At 41.4% G+C, this 21791-nt stretch overlaps 1 protein-coding gene across 3 annotated transcripts in view; it reads left to right on the plus strand.

Moving 5' to 3' along the window:
* Positions 1 to 2010: 2010 nt before the first annotated feature.
* The window catches only part of Gk (glycerol kinase), a 76191-nt gene continuing 56410 nt past the window's right edge, over positions 2011 to 21791 (plus strand). For 2 of the 3 annotated variants that reach the window (XM_027432738.2, XM_035450203.1), the window contains exons 1-3: positions 2011 to 2285; positions 19052 to 19125; positions 20007 to 20113. In XM_027432738.2, the coding sequence (XP_027288539.1) occupies positions 2208 to 2285; positions 19052 to 19125; positions 20007 to 20113 (259 nt within the window). In that variant the 5' untranslated portion in view covers positions 2011 to 2207. The remainder of the gene's footprint in view (positions 2286 to 19051; positions 19126 to 20006; positions 20114 to 21791) is intronic. The other variant, XM_027432740.2, reaches the window with a different exon arrangement.

Consider the following 21791-nt stretch of genomic DNA (forward strand, 5'->3'; position numbering starts at 1 on the left):
TAAGGTCGGTGGCTTTGTTTTTACTGACTTCTAGAACTAAGGAAATCCTTACCCATATAATTTATTCAGTTAATGCCTATCATGGTTTTGACAGAGGTTGGCCTAGTTCCTTAACGTTTATCTAGTCTGCTTATTTGTCTCTCATTTTATTCCATAAAATTAAACAATACTGACTTATCTGCAATACTGACTTACCAATGCTCAGCAAGTGTAGCATCTCTATAAGCAGTCCTCATCAGGAACACCAGGCTCTGATGTCTGCATAGAATACAGGAAATTGGGCTTTAATAGGAAATAGAGCAAAACTATATAAACAGACATATAAAAATCATATAAACGAGCTGGGTGGTAGTGATGTATGCCTTTAATCACAGCACTTGGGAGGCAGAGACAGGAGGATCTCTATGAGTTCAAGGCCAGCCTGGTCTACTGTGCTAGTTCCAGAATAGCCAGAGATGTTACACAGAGAAACCATGTCTAGAAAAACCAAAAAAAAAAGTATATAAACAAATATGGACAAGTTAGGTCTAAATTAGTGAAAATGGAAGAGATGTCGAAAATAGTGTGCCATTTGGGAAAGGGATGTAAGAGATTGGGAATAGTATCAGTTTTGAAAGTGATAGCACCAGGCTATGATGACCCATGCCTTTAATCCCAGCACTTGGGAGGCAGAGGCAGGAGGAACTCTGTGAGTTCTAGGCCAGCCTGCTCTACAAAGTCAGTTTAGGACAGCCAGAGCCATTACACAGAGAAACCCTGTCCAAAAAAAAAAAAAAAAAACCGAGAAAGAAAATGATAGCTAGCATGATGGATAGCTAGCATGATGGATTACAAAATAATTTCCGCGATCCACCCCCCCTTTCTTTAGTAAGGTATCATGTAACCTAGCCTGGCCTTGGTTTGGCTAGTCAAGGATGGCCTCAAACTCCTTTCTGATGCTCCTCCCTGTACCTTCCAAGTGGGTTTTAAAGGCTTGCTCTAAATTGCCTAGTTCAATTTAGTGATTTTTCTTCTATCAGAATGTTAAAAAATAGTACGGCATAAAATGAAATACATAGAATACACAGCATAGAAATGCTTTTATAAAGTATTTTAAAATATTCATGACTACACAGCATATAATTAGCATACATAAAAATGCAAGTGCAATGAGCAGCACAAACACCAGCTCCTGGTTGTTTTGAAAACTACTTCTCACTGTGGGTCCAGACCAAAGTTTGAAAGGCCTCTAGAACACATACCTTCAAAGGACCGAGGCAAGGTAAACTCAAGGTCAAATGAGAATCCCTTTTCGCTACCAACCTAGTCCATAGAGGTTAATAAAGAGAGCGGAAATGGCGTGTAGGGGAGGGCATACTCCAGTGAAGCCAAAGAAAAAAAAGCAAGGGAGCTTCAGGGCCAAGAAGCGCCGGGTGTTTTTACGTGATTGGTCAAATTGAGGTACTTGGAGACAAGGATCTGAAATAATAAACCGAAATAACTCCTTGTCCCTAGCCTACAAAGGTGAGGGATTCGCGTGGCTCCTGAGGCTGGTCGCACCCTGGACCGATCCCGATAGAAGAGTTTATTATTTTTAACCGGGACTGAGCGCGCGGGGCGTGGGAAGAGCGGGAAAGAAAGGACCGGGTCATCCAAGAGGAGACTCAGGTCACGCTCTGCATAGCCTACCAGGCAGGGAAGAGAAGGTTCTGCACTTTGGGTGGCTTCTGCCTTAGGGCCGGGTTTGCGGGGAGTGCTCTGGGGTGCTTCCAGCCAATAGGCAACGCCGCCTCCGCCCTCCGCGCAGCCTTAGCCAGGCTAAAAGCAGCCACTTCTCCCGCTCCCAACCATGTGACCCACCGCGCAGACCCCCCCCCGCCCCCGCTTTAGAGCAGATCCCGCCCCTTTGACGTCTCAACTGTCCTCAGACTGGCCCGCCTCAGGGTCCTCTTTCTGTAGCCGCTCATTGGCAGAACGGGAAGACAGCGCCCCCTTTGCCGCGCCCCCCGAAGCCTTGGGGAATGCGGGCCGGGGCGGGGCCTGAGCCGGAGAGGCGGGGCGACGCGGCCCGGCGCGGGTAAAGGGGCTGCCTAGGAGCCGCACGATAGCCTTCAGCCGGAGCGTGCTGCTTCACCCTCGGCTGTCCGTACTCCGCCCTCCGCAGCCCTCCACAGTCACCTCGGAGACCGGTCGTGTTAAGCTCTTCGACCTGAAGCTGACCGATTTCCATGGCAGCCGCGAAGAAAGCAGTTTTGGGGCCATTGGTGGGAGCAGTGGACCAGGGTACCAGCTCAACACGTTTCTTGGTGAGCCCGGGGTGACATCTCCTTAGCCTCTGAACCCGGACACTAGCTGGAGGAGGAAAAGCAGGGTGTTGCGTTCTCAGGCCGCGCATCTTGCTCTCCTGGGCCCTTGGCTTCTGGGGCGATTAAGACAGGCCGAAGAGGGGACCTATCATGCTGGGATTGCCCAGTCCTGGCCTGGGGGGATCTTGGCCTCCCAGGACCCCTGCAGCAGAGCTGAAGTGTCTCGGGCTTAGTGGTGGAGCCAGTTCACATACCAGTGGGGAGATTCTTTCCCCAAAGAGAGTGAGTACTCTTAGAGCATCCACACAGAGCAACCGGGGTGCAGTAGGGGACAGGTGGTCACACTGACACTGCAGCCGTCTTCCCTAGGAGTGTTTGGCCTGCTAGGCGCAGGACGTCCTTGGATGGAGGGAAAGCTGTGTCACGGCTGTGGTAACCCAACATAGTGTCCTTTCGAGCAGTAGAACGAATAAAGTATTAGCGTGATGATGCATTGTCATCCTCTCCCACAGAGGATAGACTAGTACTGAGGGGGTGGCGGAACAAATTAGGAAACAGACACATTACAGTTATTTTGCTGTAATCTCTTTTCATTTCTAGATCTTAAATGTTCAATTCTGATACTTTTCCCGTTACCAACAAATATTGTTCACTCTGCTTGACTGTTTAGTGTGACAGGGTAACCCTGTTCATTTAGTATGCTTGACTAGAATTTTACCATAAAGAGGCGCTGCTTAAATATCTCTCTGTTGATTAGTTTTGCAGTTAGGAAGTCTGGCTTTCTTTGTTTTCTTTTCTTCTCTGTTTTGTTTTTGAGATGGGATCTGTTTATGTACCCCAGAAAAGCCTGGAACTCATGATCCTCGTGCTTCAGCCTGGCTAGTGCTGGGGTTACAAGCATGAGCCACTGCTCCCTCACAGCTGGACAACTTGCTCTTGAAGTGATCTAGCACTCGATTCAGTGAGATCATTTAAAAGTAATTTAAGTAAATAGAGTGCTGGGAAAAGCCCACGCTTCAGTGGACATTTGGCTAACCTGAAACGTTGATGTAAATATTTAGTGATTTATTACCTCCTTAGTTCTTTATCAAACATAATTTTTCTCAATTATTTATTTACTTTGTGCCCTTAGGGGTTGATGTCCTTGCCTGTAGAATGGTAGGCAGGCACTCTACCACTAAGCTACATCCTCAGCTCTTCCTGTTGCACACACACACACACACACACACACACACACACACACACACACACACACACACACACTTTATGTGTGTAATCTATATGTGTAAGGTGTGTGTATTTTGTTCACTTGACACTTAGCTAAAAACTGCATTGTGTTGTGATCATGAGAAGTCTTTTTCTAAATTGAGAAACTTTCTGTCCACTTTCAATTTAAATCTTAGTGACCTAACCCTGATTTGAGCTACCCAAACACTGTTTCACATCTGCATTTTTAATCTTTTGATCTCATAAGGTAGATTTCATTTTGTCTTATATTCATACAAACGTTCATATAATCCTGAATCACACATAAAGTCTGCATAACAGGATTTGATTAATACATGAACTACAAAATCATCATTTTTGAAGCTTATTAAGACCATTAAAACATGTGAACTGGCCGGGTGTTGGTGGCACATGCCTTTAATCCCAGCACTCAGAAGGCAGAAGCAGGCGGATCGAGTTTGAGGCCAGCCTGGTCTCCAGAGCGAGTGCCAGGATAGGCTCCAAAGCTACACAGAGAAAACCTGTCTCGAAAAACAAAAAAAAACAAACAAAAAAAATGTGAGCTGAAAAACCAGGTTGATTTTTAAAATGTATTTTATGTGTGTGAGTATTCTGTCCACATGTATGTCTGCGAGCCATGCGTGTACCTAGTGTCGGAGGAGGCCAGAAGAGAGTGTCAGATCTCCTGGAAGTTGAGTTATAGACAGTTGTGAGCCACCATGTGAGTGTTGGCAATCAGATGAAGGTCCTTTGGAAGAGCAGCTACTACTCTCAGCTGCTAAGCCATGAACTGATTATTTTGAGACAGTATCTTGCTATGTAGCTCAGGCTATTCATGCACAATGTAGCACACGGTGGTCTGAAACTTAGAGTCATTCTGCCTCCGCCACATAATAAATAGTATGATTATGAGCACAGGCCATCACAATCAGCCATGTGGGTTGAATAATTGATTTTAAAGCCATATTTGAGAGTTGCCATACTAACAGCTGAGGAGATGGCTCAGTGGATAAAGGTGCTTGCTGCCAATTTTAATGATCTGATCTCAATCCCTGGGGCCTTCGTGGAGAATGAGAAACAACTCTTACAAGGTGTCCTCTAACCTCCACATGTGTGCTGACGTATGCACAAATGGCACACAAATACATGGACAATAAAAATAATTTTAAAAGGTTTGTCATACTAGTGGCTGCAGATGCCAGGCAGGTTGAAGGGAGTAAGCACACCGGCAATAGTTTACTGTGCCAAGGAGACAGCTATATCCGCTAACCAGGAAGATGCCAGATCTTCCATTTATTTTAATAAAAGCAGATGCTTTAGAATCTTTGGCAAAACATTCCTGCTTTTTTCTTATCTTTCCAGTTTTTAAGTGTTAATAACTACTAACTCGAGGTATGATAATATGATAATCAGGTATGATAATTGTTTCCAAGTTTGTATAGCCTTTGCCCATATGAATGTGAGTAAGTATTGTATAACTTTAGAGGTTTCCATCTTAGGAGCCAGCCTGAATGAGCTTGTCTTCATTTGAGGTCTTCTTATTGTTACCTGTGTAATCTAAGCAGTCTTTTTTTTTTTATGCACTACAGGTTGTTTCTGGTCCTTCATGTTTTGTTGCCTAAAGGTATCTTTTTACATTGATAAAGGAGGAATTTATCAAGCCCATAATGCTATAATCATTTGTCAGTTTGTAACATGAACAATATTAAGTTTCAGAAGCTTAGCATGGTGCTATATGCCTGTAATCAACACACCTGGTACACAGATGCAGAAGGATGAGAAGTTCAAATCACCTTCCACTAGGTCAGCCTGGATTATATGAGACTTATCTAAGACAATATCGAGGGCTACACAGAGAAACTGGTCTAGAGAAAACAAACGTAAAAACAAGCAAACAAAAATGTTTCAAATTGAGAATGTTGTTTGTTGGTAGAGTACCTACCTAGAATATTTAAGGCCCTTGGTAGATACCTGCTACTGAAAACAGTATTTGGTTGCATTTATTGGGTGCTCTGTGAACACAATAATATTGTTCAATTTCAGAAGATTCTTTACTGCTTAGAAAAAGATCTAAAAGTTAATTCAGTGTCAGACTTGGTAGCTTATACTTTTTATTTTGTTTTGTTTTAGATTTATTTGTGTGTGTGTGTGTGTGTGTGTGTGTGTGTGTGTGTGTGTGTCCCTCCCATTGGAGGACAATGAGACCCCTGGAGCTGGAGTCCTAGGCATTTGTAAGCTACATGACCCAGGAGCTCAAAGCTAGAAGTTGGGTCTTCTGGAAGAGCCCCGAAGCCATTTCTCCAGTTCTGCTGGTGCACAGTTGTAATCCCACTGCTTAGAAGGTTAAGGTAGGAGGATTGCTAAGAGTTCTCTGGGCTCCTCAGTTCTCGGCCAACTTGAACTGCATAGTGAGGCCATGTCTTCGGAAACAATAAATAAATGATAAATGACTGAAAAGAAATGGTGAATGATAGCATTGTCTGATCCTTAAGAAACAATGATGAAATAATGCTTCAAAGGCCAAGTGGGTAATTTGGAAAACTTGGGAATGGTTCAGCAAGATAGTGTTTCCTTTGGTTGTAAGTACTTCCTGGGGAAATGCAGGGAGTTGAATTGCTAAATAAGTGCTTCAGTCACAAGGTGGTTCCCAGGAGTTGTCTTCCATGTTGTAATGATGACTCAAAGGTAATGGCTTACCTTCTCAGGAAAGGGTACAGTGTGTATAAACTGTTATCGGAAGCTCACAAAGGCAAAGATATTTGCACAGTCTAATTAGTCTTCATTTAGCTTGCATATTTAAGAACCAGAGGCCAATAGCCTTGTTAAGCTGTCTTCTTCCCTTTTCTATTAGTAAAAGCTTGATTTCTGCTCTTTCATCCAATGTGAATGCCTCTTTCTCCTCCCCATCTGTTTGTGGTGCTGAGACTCAAATGCAAGACCTCACACATACCAAGCAAGCAGTAAACCACTCAGTACCCTACCCCAACCCTGTATACCTTTTTCTATACTATTATCAATAGCTCTTTTTTTAAAAAATCTTTTTTTCGAGACAGGGTAACAGTCCTAGCTAACCTGGAATTCTGTAGACCAGGCTGGCCTTAAAGTCACTGAGATCCGCCTGCCTCTGCCTCTGCCTTTCGAGTGCTGGGATATAAGGCATGTGCCACCAACACCCTTGATTTTTTTTTAAAAAATAGTTTCACATAGGCCAGATTGACCTGAACTTACTGTGTAATAGGAATGACCTTGAGTTCCTGTTCCTTCTCTCTCCACTTCCCTAATACTGCTATCACAGGTAAACAATAGCATGCCTGGCTATTTCATAGATTTTTGTTTTTCTTTAATAAGTCAACTGACTTGATTTTGATTTTGATTTCTTACCTTGCCAAAAATGTATAAACTTTTGTGGTCTCTCTCTGTTTTGAGACAAAGATAATGTCTCACTTTGTAACTCAGACTGAACCCCAACTTGTAGTAGTCCTCCTGCCTTTGCCTCTGGATGGCTGGATTGACCACCATACCTTGCAAACAAAACAAAACAAAAAACCTCACCTTATTCAGATTGGATTAATTTCTTTGATTTTAATAGTGGAGCTTCTATTTTTATTTCTATTGTTTTTTTACATGTATGAGTGTTTTGCTTGCATGCATGTATATGTGTACTGCATGTGTGCATACAATGTCCAAGGAAGTCACAAGAGGTTATTGGATCCCCTGGAGCTAGAGTTACAGATTGTTGTAACTTAGTATATGGGGCTAGGACTCAGAACCTGGGGCCTCTAGAAAAGCAACAAGTGCTCTGAACCACTAAGCCATTTCACTAACCCGTAGACCATTTGTTTCACATGTAAATTTTTTTCTTACATATTTTTTCTTAGTTTTTCAAGACAGGGTTTCTCTGTGTAGCTTTGGAGCCTGCCCTGGCACTTGCTCTGTAGCCTAGCCTGGCCCCAAACTCACACAGAGAACCTCCTGCCTCTGCCTCCTGGTGCTGGGATTGAAGGTGTATACAACTACTGCCTGGCTTACCTTTTTCCTTTTTATTTACTGTATGTTTGTAAGTGAGCACAAGCACAAACACTCAGTGTGGCATCTGCATGAGCAGAAGTCAGGGGATAACATGTGAGAGTCACTTTTTTGTTTGCTTTGAGACAGATTTTTCTATATAACGCCAGCTGTCCTGCAACTCTCTCTTTAGACCAGACTGGCCCCGGATTCAGAGATTCTCCTGCTTCTGCCTTCATAGTTTTGGGATTAAATTTGTGCTCCCCCACCACATGGCTTGAGAATTACTTCTTTGTTTCCACCTCGTAGGTCTGGGGGATTGAACTGAGGACATCAAGTTTGATAGCACACACCTCTACCCACCGAGCCATTCCACCTAGCCTGTTTATTTCTTCATCGAATTGTCAATGAATTAAGCTTTGGGATCCCGTGCAAATGTTTTGTATTAGAGAACAATTCCCAAAGTGTCTGATAGGAAAGTGAACCTGTGTTGGCACACAGGTTGCAGAGTAGGAACTTCTTGGAAAGAGAATTAGTGTAACAGGTTTTAAGGAGGGGCAGTTTCTTCACCAGAAAAAAAGTTTTAGCTTAAGCAGTCAACTTCCTTCTCTACTTTGGTAACTTAATTTTTTTTTCCATTAAGTTGAATGTTTGCAAAAAGGTTTAGAGAGTGTTGTGACTTGCAGTGTGTCAAGAACAGGGTTGAAGACTTTCCTAGGCTCATGTCATTTGATGAGATCTAGATAGTATTCAGGGACGAACCTTTACATGGGTGATGAGAGACTGTGGCTGAGGATTTGAGGATTGGGCCCAAGGTCAAACAATAACTGGTAGAACAAGAATTCAAGTCCAAGTCTGAGGCAGATTATATTAAGTACTGCCTGGAGAACTGTGAAGAGGGGAGAGATTCAGGAAGGACCCAGCCAGGTGAGTGTCACTTCTGATTATAGGATTATAACATACATGAATGACTGTCCACCAGAAGAAATATATTCTTACAAATTGGTTTCACAAGATATGAGTAAATACTGCTTTGAATAAGTCCTGCGGGTTATGATCATTTGGTGACTCAGGTTCAGTGGGTCCTGGGCAGGGCTCAGGTGTGTCACCGTGGATAATGGTTGTGTAATCATTTTGTTCTAATAGCCAGTGTATACGGAGGATGACAAGAATGGCAGGAAACATTGCCTTGGCCCCAGTGTCTCATACTTAGAGGTGTCAGAAAGCTTATGGATACATTTCCCCTTCTCTCTCTCTTTTCTCTTTATTTTACTTCCTTTCTTCTTTCTTTTTCCTTCTTATTCAACACATCTGTTTTTGTTTTTGTTTTTGTTTTTGTTTTTCAGAAAATCTTACCACTGGAGCCCAAGCTGGCCTGGAACTCACTATGTAACATATGGTGCTCTTCTTGCTTCTCCTCCTCCTCTTCCTCCTCCTCCTCCTCCTGCTTTTCTTTCCCCCGAGACAGGGTTTCTCTTCCTGGCTGTCCTGGAACTCGCTTTGTAAACCAGGTTGGCCTCAAACTCAGATCCACCTGTGTGTGCCTCCTGAATGCTGGGATTAAAGGCATGCGCCACCACTACCTGACCCTTCTTCACCTTCTTAAGTGCTGAGATTACAGAAACGGACCACCATGCCCAGCTTTTAGAAGCTTTAAATTTGAACTTGAAGGACCAAGCCATATCTTACTTTCTTCCCTAAAGGCATTCAATAGCTATTTACTACACACGAGCCAGTGCATGAATCAACATGAGCATCCAGGGACTGAGATGTGTTGACCAAGAAATGTGGAAAATTTAAAATTTGGCCACTAGCTGTATTAGATGTCTGCATATGTGCTGAAATAATTTTTTTGTGATGCTGGGGACCAAACACAGGGCCTTGTAAATGTTATGTAAGAGCTATAGCACTGAGCTGCATGCTTTGCTTTACAAATTTGTTGTTGTTGCTGTTTCAGATGAGCTTATACATCCCAAACTGGCCACAGACTTGGTATGTAGCCAAGAATGACTTCTGATCCACCTGTCTCTATTTCCCAAGTGCTGGCATTGCAGGTGTGTACCACCACACCTAGCCTATAATTTCATTACATTTTTATTACACACACACACACACACACACACACACACACACACACACACACACACACACACACACACTTGGCATGTGTACCTTCAGGAGTTCATTCTCTCATTTCACCATGTGGGTCTCGAAGATTGAACTCAGATAGTCAGGCCTAGCAGCCAGGACTTTTATACTTGAGCCATTGTGCAAGCACAATTTCACTTAAATCTTTATTTTTATTTTGTTTTAGATGTATATATGAGCGTTTTGCCTGTATTGTATGTCTGTGTAACACATGTATGCCTGATGTCCACAGAGGCCAGAAGAGGGCATCAGATTCCCAAAATCTTGCATTGTGGGTGCTGGGACTAGAACTCTGTTCCTCTAGAAGATCAAGTGCTCTTAACCACTGAGCCATTTCTCCAGCCCGTTTTTCTTTTTAAGACTTTATTTTACTTTTGTATGCATGTATCTGTGTGGTTATATGAACATGTGTGTGCTGGTGCCTGTAGAGGCCAGAAGGATGTCAGATCACTTGGAGCTGGAGTTACCCCTTTTGAATACTGGGATCCCAACTCTGGTTCTCAGGATTAGGCACCAAGTGCTCTTAGCTACTGAGGCATCTCTCCAGGCCCCAATTTCATTAAAAATGCTATAAAATTACATTTTATTGCCAGGTGTCAGTGGCACATGCCTTTAATCCCAGGATTCGGGAGGCAGAGGAAGGCGGATCTCTGTGAGTTCGAGGCCAGCCTGGTCTCCAGAGCGAGTGCCAGGATAGGCTCCAAAGCTACACAGAGAAACCCTGTCTCAAAAACCAAAAAAAAAAAAAAATACATTTTATTTGGTGGTAGGGGTGTCTGTCTGTGTGTGAAGATCAGAGGACAACTTGCCAGAGCTGGTTCTTTCCTTCCACTATGTAAGTTCCAGGAATTGAACCCATGTTTTCTGGCTTGGTACCTGATGACTTTTACTGACCCTCTTACAATTTCATTTTTAGGAAATGATGTGATGGCACGTGTCTGTAATCTTCTTGTGATATGAAGGCAAAAGGATTGCAAGTTGGAGGCCAGCTTGGGCTATGCAGCTAGACCTTGCCTGAAAAGAAAAGAAAAATTTTCTAATTTATATGTCATCTTCTGTGGAATTAAGCCATTAAGTCCTTTCTTGTCAGTTTTGCAATGTAATACATTTGTGGCTAGTATTTTTATTTTGGATCATCCAACTTTGTATAAAATGTTTTTTTTCATTCCATTTTGTTTTTATTTTGACACAGAGTTTACTGTGGTGCAGGCTGGCCTGGAACTGGTCATGTAGTTGAGGATAACCTTGAGCTGCTAATCTACCTGCCTCCAAACCCAAATAGTGGAATTGTAGTTATGTGCCACCACACCCAACCGACATTTCTGAAGAATGTCTTATCACATAGTAAATTTTAGTGTACCATAAAAGAGTAGGCAGGAAGGGTTGCGTGGGCAGGAAAATGAATATGCATGTTTATGATGGTATGGCTAAATTAGTCATAGAATGACAGAAGCAAACCTTCAGGACACTTGGGAAAGTGAGCATGTATGTAATCGTTCTATGAGTCTTTACAAGTCAGGGAATGTACACACGAATACATTAGAGCTGATTATTGTAAAACTTTTAAAATGACAACCTCGATTCTGCAATTAACATTGTCTCGGAAATTGACTAGTAACTTAGTTGTAGAGGTGGAATAGAGATCTGGTGGCTCTTTTTCTTCTTCTTCTTCTTTTTTTTTTTTTATAAAGTTTGTGAGATAGTCGCACATGGCCCAAACTGTTGAATTTGCTACGTCATCAAGACTGGCTTTGAATTTAAGATCCTCTTGCCACTACTTCCCAAGAGTGTGCCACATTGCTCAGCTCAGATCCTGTAACATCTAAGTCTGCTTCTAGCATTTCTAGGTAATGCAGCAAGCGGAGTAAAAAGGTAGGAGGAGGAATAACAAATACAGTGCTGGAAACCGCAATTGGATATATACTGCACTATGCCAAATTCTTTTCTATGTTAACTTTTATTTTTATGTACACAAGTTCAGGCTACCCTTGACTTACTCTGTAGCTGCAGATAACCTCAAAGTTCTGATTCTCCTGGCTTTATTGTAGTACCATTCCTGGTTTATTCCATGTGGGACATTTAATATGGGGCTTTATGCAAACATTCTACCACCCAAGTTATATCCCCAGCCCATACATTAACTTTATTTTTCTTGCTCTCTTTGTCTTTTACTTTAAATTTTTTATGTGTATGGTTGATGGCCTGCATGTATGAACACATGCTTGGTACCCAGGGAGGACAGAAGATGGCATCACATCCCCTGGAGTTGGAGAGGATTGTGAGCTACCATGTGGGTGTTGGAAACCAAACTCTGGTCTTCTTCTGGAAGAGCAGCCTGTGCTCCTAACTACTGCGCCATCTCCCCAGCCCACATCCTTATTATTTCAATACTGGAAATATAAGTCAGGACCAGGCAAATGATTTACCACTGAGTTAAACCTATAGCATCCCGAGAACAAAATCCAGAATTGAGACATGATACCTAGAGGTAAATGATTTATTTGTCTGTTATTACTTTGGGACACAGTCTCATTTAGCCCATAATTGCCTTAAATACAATATGTAGTCAAAAAATGACCTTGAGCTCCTGATCCTCCTGCCTCTGCTTCCCAAGTTCTGCGATTATAGATACAAGCAACCATATCTGACCATTTCATTTCCTTTTTTGGTATTTATATATTTCATTTATTTATTGACACCGAGTCTCACTGTTCCAGGCTGGCCTGGAACTCAGTATATAGTCCAGGCTGGACTCAAATTCACCAGAATCATGGTTAAGCTTCCCAAGAGCTGGGGTTACAGATATGATCTTTCATGCTTAGCTTTAGATTATTTTTATTCAGTCTATTTTTTTAACAAAGTATCTTACTGTATTGCAAACATTAGGTTGGCCTAAAATTCTCATTCTCAGTGTGCTGGGATTATAATTATGCACCACCATGGCTAGCTATTCAAAGGTGGAAAATGTGTGAGGCTCAGAAAAAAATGAAAATCAAACAGCTGATGTGGGCAGGGCTGGGGCTTAATCTCCCCAAGCTTCATGTGCCTCTAGGCCCTCTGCTTTTTTGCCTCTGAATTATGCCAAACATGAAGTTCTTGTCCACTTCTCTGGCACACAGGAAATTCTGAGAATAGATGATTCTTTAAACGGATGACCTGGAATAGGAACAGCTGACTGCTGGGCATCCTTACTCTGAGCCAGAACAACATCTCAAATGAGCATTGTCTAAACTGAAACCTGCAATCTGGTTACATTTTCCTGTCCTGCAACTATTGTACTTACCCTCTTTGTCTTGTAAACGCTGTCTCCACATGCTGGCCTGTCACATATGTCCTCTCTGAATGCTTCCCCTTTCCCTGTTGCAGCCTCAGTACTTAGACTTCCAGTCTCAGTTACAACTGCTGTTACTTTCCTGATGGAAAGTTTCCTCCATATGTCACACGGACTGTTACTGGGCCAAGCCTTGCCCACCTGTACACCCCACTCACATGCACTTTTCTGCTCCATGTGGTCACATTCCTATTCGACCAACTTAGAAGTTAACTCTTCTGGGAGCTCTTACCTGACTCCTATGTGTCTTGATGAAATGTGTCTTTTTCTCTTCAGAGCCTTTTTTTTTGGTTTTTCGAGACAGGGTTTCTCTTTGTAGCTTTGGAGCCTATCCTGGCACTAGCCCTGGAATCCAGGCTGGCCTTGAACTCACAGAGATCTGCCTGCCTCTGCCTCCCGAGTGCTGGCATTAAAGGCATGCGCCACCAACGCCTGGCTGAGCCCTAGCAGTTCTATGTGAGAAGATTTCTCTGTATCACTTCTATGGAGTAGATGGTAAAAAATAATAAATGTGAATATGGTGTCAAAGTAGGAAAGGATTGTGTCTTAGGGTTATTATTGCTGTGATTAAATACCTAACCAAAGCAACTTGTGGAGGAAAGGGCTTATTCAGCTTATGTGTCCATATCACATTTCATAATCAAAGGAAGTCAGGACAGGAACTCAAGCAGGACAGAAACCTCCTGTAGGAGCTGAAGCAGAGACCATGGAGGGGGGGGCTACTTAATGGCTTGCTCCTCATGACTTGTTCAGCCTGCTTTCTTATAGAATATAGGACCACCAGAGGAGGGATGGCCCCACCCACAATGGGCTGGACTCTTCCCCAGCAATCACTAAGAAAATGCCCTACAGGCTTGCCTATAGTCTGATCTTATGGAGGCCTTTTCTCAATTGAGGTACCCTGATTACTCTGACTTGTGTCAAGTTGACATAAAACTAGCTAGTATACACTGAAATTGGTATTGAGATGCCTGATCCTTAGCCTTTTGTCAGTGTTGTCCAGTCTGTCTCTCACCTGGTAAATATGAGTATGGTGTATTGGAACCACAGGTTCCAGTTGGTAATGTCTTTTGATTTTCATCTTAACCCTGTTGTTGACTTCATTTTTTGAAGAATTTGAAGCTGGAAGCTGAAGTCCAAATGTGATCTGTGGGTAGGCTCTCATCTGCAGACTCACCTGAAAGTTTTTGTCTTTCCCTCCCATAATCTGAAAAGTCCTAGAAAAGCCATAGCACTGTTTGAAAATGCCAGGCCTCAGGATCTCTAGCATGTCTTCTTAATCACATAACTGCATTGTGCTTTGGTTTGTTTTGTTTTTCTGAGATGCGGTCTCCTTGAGCCCAGGCTGACATCAAATTTATGATCTTGCCTCATCTTTTCAAGTACAGTATTACAGATGGCAGACTTGACAATGGCTTCTGAAGGCAACTGAAGTCCAGCCCATTGTGGGTGGGGCCATCCCTCCTCTGGTGGTCCTATATTCTATAAGAAAGCAGGCTGAACAAGTCATGAAAAGCCAGTAACAACCAAGTAGAGCTACTGCTGATGTGTTGTTTATGTGCAGTTAATTACTTCCACCATAGACTTTCTTATGACTGTTCATGTGAACCCATGTGAAAAATAATGTACTGTGAACCTATATCTTAGCCTTTATGTGACTATTTGATCATTTTTATTTCTTCCTTCTCCCTCCCATCCTTGGACTTGAGACAGGGCCTCACTCTGTAGTCCATGTTGGTCTGGAACTCACTATGTGGTTGAAGTTGTCCTCAATTTTATGTGAATCTCCCTGCTGTGAATGCTGGGATTATGACCATGCTGGGCTTTGAAAAAGGGTATCTTCTTCATTTCCTTTTGCATGTGTGTGGTGTGTACATTGCATACATGTGAGTGTATGGGTGCATGTGTCCATGCTGAGGCAGGAAGAGTACAACATAGGTCTTGCTGTATTGCTATTCCTTTAAGACAAAGTCACTGATATGGAAAGTTGTCATTTTGGCTGGGCTGGCCAGCCAGTGAGCTCCAGGGATATACCTGTCCTCACCATGCAATACTGAGAATACAGGCACATGAAGTCATACTCGGCCTTTAATATGAGTGCTGGTTATTCCAATTCAGGTTTTGTTACACACCTAGCCATTTCCTCAGTCATTTTCCCTACTATCTTTTCGAAAGATTACTTTATTGAGCTGTCTTCCCAGTCTCCTCCAAACTATAGAAAGGCTACAGCCTAGTCTGACCTGGAACTTACCATGTAGCTGAGGCTGGCTTCAAACTTGTGGGTAGTCCTCCTACCTTAACCTTCCTAGTCCTGGGATTATAGGTATACAATACCATACATACATAGCTCCTATCCTTCCACTGCTGCTTGTTTGTTTGTTATTTACTTTGAAGTAGGATCTCACTGGGTATCTCTAACTGGCATAGTACTCACTATATAGATCAGGCTGATCCCAACCTCAAAGAGGTCTTCCTGCCTGTGCTTCCCAACTACTGGGATCAAAGATATGTATCACCATGCCTGGCTATTTTTTCAGACAGGGTTTTCCTGTTCCTACCTTCTAAGTGCCGGAATTGTAGGTTTATGGGGGTATACCACAGTATAAAACCCAAGGCCTATATAGAACATGCTTAGCAGGCATTCTGCCACGTGATCTACACCTCCCTAGCATTCTATCATCTCATTTTATCCATCATTTCCTTTGTTTCCCCCTTTTTGTTTGTTTGAGATGGTTTTATTTGCTCTGTTCCCCTGGCTGGCCTGTACCTCAATATGTAGATATGTAAGACCAAGCTAGCCTCAAACTTGTAGTAGCAATTTCCTGCCTTTGATTCCTAGTTTATTAGATTATATATGCGGGCCGCCATACCTACCTCTGCTATTTCTTACCTGATAATTTTCCCAGTAAGTATTTATAATAGAGCATATTTTATCAGTCCTTCAACAAGTGTGCAAGGTACTGTTCTGTGTCCTGGGGATATGTCAATAAATACAGCAGCCAGTTGAGCCTACATCCTAGGCACATACTTTAGTACTGAGTTGTTAATCATAAGATATGAAATGGGGTTCTGTCAGCTTATTTTTTTATGATGTCAAGTTAACCTTTGGTTTCTAAGATGTTTTATCTCCTCAAAGATATTTAGAATTTGCCTTCTTGCTTTTTTGTTTATCACTTCTCCAGAAAAACTGGTGCGCATCACGACAATGGAAAGAAGCAACTGGCCAGAGAGCATTTTCTCTTTATTTTTGCTTTTCTTAGTCTGCATCAAACAGGTGTTTTCTCCACAGAAAACTAATGGCATGGAACTACTCTCTGAATTAATTAGAAATGAACTTTATGCTATAGTTATAGTGATTTGGAGAGTTAATTTTAGTTAAGTACCATAAGAAAATTGGTACTCAAGTAAGTACAGGTACTAACTGGTAGAAATAATGTCTAAGAAACAAAATGTTGCTGCATTTTTTTTCGAGACAGGGTTTCTCTGTGTAGCTTTGGAGCCTATCCTGACACTCGCTCTGGAGACCAGTCTGGCCTCGAACTCACAGAGATCCGCCTGCCTCTGCCTCCCGAGTCCTGGGATTAAAGGCGTGTGCCACCAACATTTTTTTTAAAAAGTGCTGCTTCACTTCATTGAAATCATGGTGAATTATATATCTTCTTCATTAGCTTTCATCCCCTGGTTTTATATCAAGGGTCTGATTGATGACACAGATGCCTGAGAGATTGCCTAGGTGGATGAGATGTCCATTTCTCTTCCTGCTGTTACGGCCCCGTTTTCCTGTTAAAAGAGCTTGATAAAGGCACCACTGAATCTCCCTGCAAAGGAATTCATAAGCACCAATCCTGTACAAGCATCTTTCTTCTCATGTAAGATGAATGAGGAATGAAAACTGCTGTTGCCATCAACACTGTATCAACTTTATTATTCTTGGTTTTTCTGTTCACCAAGGAAGTCTGTGCTGTACTAATTTCTATTTTGTGGAATGCCATTTTGGTTTATTTAGGGATAAGGAGCTGCTTTTTTGTTTATTTGGTTTTTTTTTTTTTTTTTTTTTTTTTTGAGATAAGGTTTCTCGGTGTAGCTCTGGCTGTCCAGAAACTTGCTCTGTATATCAGGCTGAACTCAAGAGATCTGCCTGCTGCTGCCTCTCAAGTGCTGGGGGTTTAAGCCATGCACCTATACTATTATTATCATTAATTTTTTTGGACTCAGGCAGGTCTCAAACTCAAATCACCAGAATGCTGGCGTTATAGTTGTATATCACCAGAACTGACAGGAATTTCCTCATTAAAAAATGTTATGTTTCATTTTCTCAGGGAAAATTCTTTTAAATATGTTTTCAAATTTATTGTTTGACAATCCAATCATGTGTATAGTGAATTTTAGTTGTGTTCATGCCCATTACCCTCTCATTTTTTTCTTCATTTTATGCTGAAACCCTTCTTCCAAGAAGATCTGCTTTTACTTACTCCTTTTATTTTATCTGTGACCTACTGACTTTCATTATAGTTGCTCATATAAGCATGGGTGTCATTGCCAAAGGTTAGAGAGGGTGGTGCCTCATGAACCCCTCTCCATCTGTGGTGAAATGCTGATAGATTAAATGTTGTGCAGGTTTTATGTAGGTAAGCACAACTGCAGTGAGTTTATGAGGGCAACAAATATGTCATGTCTAAGAGATATCTTTTTGTTCCCCACCTACTCATCCTCCAGCTCTTGTGTTGTTTCATCTCCTTTTCTCTGATGTTCCATGAGTCTTGGAGGGATGATATAGATGTCCTGTCATCCATCATTACTTTTTTGTTTGATTTGTTTTTTGAGTCAGGGTTTCTCTGTGTAGCTTTGGAGCCTGTCCTGGCACTCGCTCTGGAGACCAAGCTGGTCTCGAATTTGAGAGAGATCCACCTGCCTCTGCCTCCCAAGTGCTAGGATCAAAGGCATGCCCAGATACATCATTACTTTTATTCTTGACACTTTGACCACTAATGAATCTCTGAATTAGCTGCCACTCACAGCTACAAGAAGCTTCTCTGAAGAAGACTGAGAACAGCATTAATCTATGGGTAAAAACATGTATATAGAAAGCAGTTTAATAACATGTCCATTTAGCAAAACAATAGTAGTAGGTTCCTTGCTAAGCCTATATCATTCCCAGTCATAGGTCCTTGACATGTTTACAGTAGCATCTCAGGAGAAATTCTTTCACTGTCTTAAACAAGGATTTATTTATTTTTATTTTATGTGTATGGGTGTTTTGCCTATATGTATGTATAACTGTGCACCACTTGCATACCTGAAGTCCATGGAGGCCAGAAGATATCAAATCTCCTGGAACTGGAGTTACAGACAGTTGTGAGCTGCCATGTGGGTGCTGAGAATGGAACCCAGGGTCCTCTGGAAGAGCAGCCAGTGCTCTTAACCACTGAGCCATCTCTCTAGCCCTCATTTCCTTTTTTGAGAAATTGTTTATAGATTTTATAGACAAGATGTCTCGCCGTAGCTTGGCCTAACCCCAAACTCTGGATTCTTCTGCCATAGCCTCTTGAGTACAAGGTTCTCAGATATGAGTCCCTACCATTCCTAGTTATGAGAAGTTATTTCTTATGTGACACTGCAAATTTTTGTGATACATTTTTATTTTTTTGTGTATATATATATATATATATGTGTGTGTGTGTGTGTGTGTGTATCTGTGTGTATGTATGCATTGTCCCCCCCCCCATGTATTTATTTAATGAACACATACCTTAAAAGTAGCCCACTAATACACCTACTCAAACCCACAAGTTTGGAATTACAGGAAGTTATGAGCTATCTGAAGTGACTGCTGGGAATTGAACTGGTGTCCTCTGGGAGAATAGCAAGTACTTGTAACCACTAAATCATCTTTACAGCCACACACATTATTTTATGATTCTGTCTGGAGAACATGCGGAACATCATTGGTGGCCATTTCATCTGCTTTAATGTTTTCTATATGTTAATAAGAACTTCATTTAACTTTAAACAGATTTTATATCAATCTGCATTATTATACTGATGTGTTTTTCAGGTTTTCAATTCAAAAACAGCTGAACTTCTTAGTCATCATCAAGTAGAAATAAAACAGGAATTCCCAAGAGAAGGGTATGTTTCTTGATTTAATATGTAAAGACATGTCACATTTATTGGTTTTTCTCAGCCCATGTACTATGTATAGTTAACTTAACCAGACACCATCTTGAAAGGCCTTGAGAGATTGTGGTTGGTCAAGATTGTGGTTGGTCAGCAAAAATGTCTGAACAATGGGTGGCTTAGGAATTCAGAGATAGAAAGCAAAGTCTAAGTAATATAAGTAATACAACAAAGACTATTAACTACCAAAAATTCTGTGTTAATTCTGAAGCCATTTATTTCTGTGTCCCGATTGTTTCTAACAGTACTAAAATGATTACTTTTTAGGAGTTTTTTTGTTTGTTTCATTTTTTGACTTTTGGAACCAGGGTAGGCTCACTCTATAGACCAGCCTTGCCCCAAAGCAGTCATCCTAGTCAGGCAATGGTGGCACATGCCTTTATTCCCAGCACTCGGGAGGCAGTGGAAGGCAGAGGCAGGCAAATCTCTGTGAGTTTGAGATCAGCCTGGTGTACAGAGTGAGTTCCAGGACAGCCAAGACTATATAGAGAAACCCTGTCTCAACCTTCCCCCCCCAAAAAAAACCTAAAACAATGATCCTGCCTTAGTCCCTCAAATGCAGGGATTTGAAGTGTGAGCCACCACACCTGGCTAGGGACCATCCTTAGAAGGATGGATTATAATTATGTGAAGAATAAGAAAAATGTAAGAAAATGCAAGGGAAATAGTTTATTTTTTCATTCCTTTAGAATGTAGAACATGGATATGCTTTGCTTTCCTATTGTTTTTTCACTTACGTGCTAGCACACCTAATAGGTTAACTTATTTGTGGAAGTATGTTAGGTTTGTAATGAATTCTTGGAGATTAACGCATTTATCCTTTTATTCCAAAGATGGGTAGAACAAGACCCGAAGGAAATCCTGCAGTCTGTTTATGAGTGTATAGAGAAAACGTGTGAAAAACTTGGACAGCTCAATATTGATATTTCCAACATCAAAGGTATTTTAATTGAATATTTTCATCTTCTAGTACAGCTCTGCCAATCCCATTCATTAATTTATTCTTTCAGCTCATAATTGAATCTTCATGCACTGCAAGCCTTTTTTTTTTGTGGGCACGACAATAATCAAGATTCAGTCCCTGTTCATACAGACATTTTGTTCTTACGAAGACAAGGAAAAAATAAAAGATAATACAAGTTAATTTGGACACTAATAAATTCCTTGTGGGAAAAATTTTTTAAATGAGAGATATGATAGGATGTGTCTACAAGGGCTTATCTTAGATTAGGTGGCCTTGGAAGGCTTCTCTTCTCTGAGGAGGTGATTATACTGCTAACATTTCAAGGGTCATGAGGGGTCAGCCATGTGACTGGTTGGAGAAAAATATTTGAAGAAAAAAATAAACATTGCATTTCTAAGATCCAAAGGTGAGATTAAATTGAAGTAGTCTAGGGTCATAAAGACCAATATGTTGTAAGAACAATAAAAACAAGTTGAGTGGACAGAGTGGGTAGGTAAGGGGTTGAACAGGGCCAAAATTGGAGAACTCAGTGGGTCTTCTCAGCCATATTTTGGAGTTTGAATGTTAGTTTTAGTGTCAGAGGGGGCAGGTCTTAACTTTCCAGTTAGAAACAGTTTAATGTTTTGTGTGTAGAGAGTAGACTATGATGACCTAAGGTTAGACAGGTAGACATGGGGAGACCAGTGTGAGGCATCTGTAGAAGTGTTGAAAGAGTACGGTGGCTTGACTGCCAGCAGTGACATGGAAGCAAGGAGGAAGAACCAATACTTGTTGACTGGTCTGCTACCAAGGTAGTAGAGAGAGTAGTGAGTAGTTGGGCAAGGGGAAGAAATGGGTCAAAGGTGATGATGCTTCAGTTTCTTGTAGTTTTTGTTTTGTTTTGTTGTATCTGCTTGTGCATTGTTCCCCGTTAGGTGGGGATGTCTTTTATTGAGAAGAGAAACACAAAGGGGAGGAATAGTTTGGGGGAATAGTTTTTGAAATCCAAACACTTTACTTATAGAATTTCTGTGTAATCACTGCCTGAAATTATGAGTTCATTGGAGATCTCTATAAATTCCTAGTTTCTGGTAGAATATCTATACTTGGCTTTATTATTTATACAAGGAGAAAAAAGTTACATAGCTATCCAAGGCTGTTGGAACATGGTATAGGGTGAAAACTCAATGTGGTCATTGCTGCTCCTTGTCTCTTATTGCTTGTGTTGTTGGTTTTTTTGTTTGTTTGTTTGACTTTTTTGAGGCAAGAGCTAAATAAATAGACCTTTCTGGGTTGGAATTTTCTGTAATTCTGTTCCTGCTTTCTAAGTACTGGGATTATAGGCATACACCACACACACACACACACACACACACACACACACACACACACACACACACACTTAGGTAGTTTGACTATCAATAATAGAAGGAACCACAGTCTACTCTTTTAGTATTTTGATTCATATCCTCTTGGCTTCAAGACTTACCATACTCCTAAGATTTTTGTCCTAATTGGATTTCTTATTTAATTGTTTTTGTTGTTATTATTGATTTTATGTTGGTCTTGATTTTTAGACAAGGTCTGTCTTACTTAGTTTATTGCTGTGAAGAGACAACCATGACCTTGGCAAGTCTTATAAATGAAAGCATTTAATTAGGACTGGCTGCAGGTT

The sequence above is a fragment of the Cricetulus griseus genome, chromosome X (assembly GCF_003668045.3).
Source record: "Cricetulus griseus strain 17A/GY chromosome X, alternate assembly CriGri-PICRH-1.0, whole genome shotgun sequence".
NCBI classification, from domain to species: domain Eukaryota; kingdom Metazoa; phylum Chordata; class Mammalia; order Rodentia; family Cricetidae; genus Cricetulus; species Cricetulus griseus.